A 2,960-nucleotide genomic window follows, 5' to 3' on the forward strand; every position below is an offset into this window, starting at 1 on the left:
TTTGTAGCTTTTAAGGCATGGTTGTTTTTTTTTAAAGAGTCATAAATCGTATGAACTGCAATATAAAGTGTCAGCTCACTGGCTGTCTAGCTGAAGAGAGGAATGATGGAAATCACAGAAATTCTGAGGAAATAAGGGAGGAGGGTGAAAAAGATTATGATGAAATATATATTATGGTTAGTATTTTTTTCTAATTATCTGAGATTTGAGGGGGTTGGTGGCCTCTCCTTGACTCCTTAGGCGTTTGTTTCTAGTGATTCAATTGTGCCGTATTGCTATAGTTGTGAATCTGACACACTTCTTCCTGGAGAGCACTCAATCTCTGACTGATTGCTTGTAACTGTTTTCAGACTGTCCCATGTGGTAATCTATAGTAGCAGTTCAGTGTGATGGATGCAAATGGGCTTGCTAGTGTCACAGCACAGCAGTCAGCCCAAGAAATTCAAAGGGCATATGGTTTTCAAATACTATAGTTAAAAGAAAGACGTGTCTTTAAAAAAAATAATATAGCACCTCATTCCCAACATACATAATTAACTGACAATTTCTTAAGTAACATGAAAGAGATAGAAAGAAATTGTGCCTCACTGAGTATAGTTTCTGAAAGCTGTAGCCAGCAGCACTGAGGCGGCTAGGATGTTTCAGGGATCTGCCATTTTGGAGGAGCCCATCTGCTTGTCCTAATATTAACTATAACAATATAGCTCTTTTTTTATTGACCTTATTTTGGTTATCCCCTAATTGTGGCTCACAAGTTATAAATCAAACATATATGTATCTGGTACAGTTGTAAATATATGCATGTACAGACAGACAGACAGCATAAATAAACTGCCTATAAAATATTATTTTTCTAGAGAAGGACGTTGGTGTATAGAGAAATCTTTTCCTCCCACAACATTTATAAAAACAGAATTACTCCAGGACTTTGTTATGTGAAGACTCAAGCAGAGCAAAGTGTTATGATGAACATGAAAAACAGATTTCATAACTGAAACATTGAAAGTACTTTTACTATTGCAGCATGAATCATGTCACTGTGAAACCCTTATCAAAGTTAAGCAATGTGAAGGCAGGCAGCAAATGTCGTGTTTGTATTGTACTGTATATCTTTGTCTTACATGTAAATACATTTTGATTACCCACAATTCCTTTTATATGATGTTTCACTGAGTGCACTATTCTGTTTTTTTCACATGGATGTCAAAAAATTGCGATAATGAGAAATTCACAAACCCCAAACCACAGTATGTCCAGCTGCATGTTCTGAAAACTGTCTGAAGCAGTGGGGGAGAGATCTAAATGAAACTCTGCTTGGATTTTAAGGTTCAAAAAAAGCCAAGTATACAATTGCACACTCAAAATGGATACCTAATTTGTGTTCACAATAACCTTCATAGTTGGAGAAGACTTTTGAATAATTCGTTTCACTTTTGGCCTATCCCTAACAAACAATTTCTGTTTGTCACTGAGACTGGATTTGGAATGAATGAATGTTTTAAATTAGCATTAGACAACATAGATTCTTTCACTTGGGCAAGATATTTCTGCTATAGTTTAAGCAGTTCAATCAAAGCACTAGTTGGAGTGGCAGAAATAGATTTCTTGCGAAATTCTTCTGTGGCAAAGTAGTAACAGATGGCATCCAGGCAGCAGTTGACATTAGCTAAACACATTGCCACCTGTATGAAAAGACTAATGCTTTGTTTCACAGTGCAGTTCACAATGATGTGCTGTCTTACCAGGAACTGCAGAAAGATCCCAAGATGGAACGGTGTAAAGGAGACAACGAATACCATGAGGTTGGCTAAAATGATCCATATAGAGGCAGCTTGCTCAGCCCATCTCTGTCCCTGGTTTTTACGCCTCCAAAGAGTCTGGATGATCTGAACAGAGCAATAAACCATCAGAGTCAAAGGGATGACGAATCCAAAGATTTCAACAGAAAGGATGATGGGAATATCCCATGCCTGTTCTGACATATTGTGGAAGCACTTGACTTTGTCATTGTTGTGGAAGTCATAGATAGGGATGCTGCTAAGCCACACTATAACCCAAATGCAACAGCATACCACGATTGCCTGTTTGGGGGATCGGAAAGCTCTGGCTTTGAGTGGGTGCCTTATAGCAATATATCTGTCCAAGCTAATACAGACAATGATGAAAATACTCCCATACATATTGACGAAGTAGAGAGCCTCTATAAATTTGCATAAGAGCCTCTGCTGCTCTTTTCTGGAATAGTACATCTTGAAAGGAAGTGAGAAAAGAAGAAGCAGATCCGCAAGAGCAAGGTTTATCATGTAGATTGATGACTCTGTCTGTTTCTTCCAAGAGTAGAACACCCAGAGGGCTATCAAATTCAGAATCAAACCAACAATGAAGGTAGGTATGGAGATCACGAGCTGAAGAGACTTCATTATAGTATCAATACGGTCAAAGGAGCACTCCTTGCTGAAGCTGTTGTCATCCATTTGTCCTCTAAAACACACACACAGCAAGTTAAAACCACTAGATTCTCAGATTCCAAATAAATAATATAAAATAGTGAATACAATTTTCTAAAGCATTTAAGTCCCATTTTCAAAAGTGCCTAAGTAACTTAGGCCCCTATATCCCATTGACTTTGAATGACACTTGACCATGATTTTCAAAAGTCACTATTAATTTTAACTTCATTCTGTTTTAATTATGCGTGGTCAGCATGAGATACCATATAGGGGCCTGATTTTTCAGAACATGGGTACTGAGCACTTTCTGAAAATTATGCCCTTTTAAAGTGTCTTAACTTGGGCATCAAAACCACTAAATCACTAGTTGCTCTTGAAAATCTTGGCCAAGTCTCATTCAAGATCAGTGGGACATAAGCCCCTAAATCACTTGAGAGCTTATGAAAATCTTACTCAATATCAATTTTTTTGAAGCCTCTGAGGTGCTGTAGACAATGCTTTGCACAGCAG

At 37.8% G+C, this 2,960-nt stretch overlaps 1 protein-coding gene across 1 annotated transcript; it reads right to left on the bottom strand.

Annotated features, from left to right (window-relative positions):
- Positions 1-1,550: 1,550 nt before the first annotated feature.
- Positions 1,551-2,474, bottom strand: LOC116830735 (G-protein coupled receptor 55-like). The gene has a single exon (XM_032790370.1). The coding sequence runs from the start codon at positions 2,472-2,474 to the stop codon at positions 1,551-1,553; it is 924 nt and encodes a 307-aa protein (XP_032646261.1).
- Between the last annotated feature and the right edge of the window lie 486 nt (positions 2,475-2,960).

The sequence above is a fragment of the Chelonoidis abingdonii genome, chromosome 8 (assembly GCF_003597395.2).
Source record: "Chelonoidis abingdonii isolate Lonesome George chromosome 8, CheloAbing_2.0, whole genome shotgun sequence".
Lineage (NCBI taxonomy): Eukaryota > Metazoa > Chordata > Testudines > Testudinidae > Chelonoidis > Chelonoidis abingdonii.

Coding starts and splice junctions, on each gene's coding strand:
- LOC116830735 (XM_032790370.1), bottom strand. CDS start 2,474: ATGGATGACAACAGCTTCAGCAAGGAGTGCTCCTTTGACCGTATTGAT.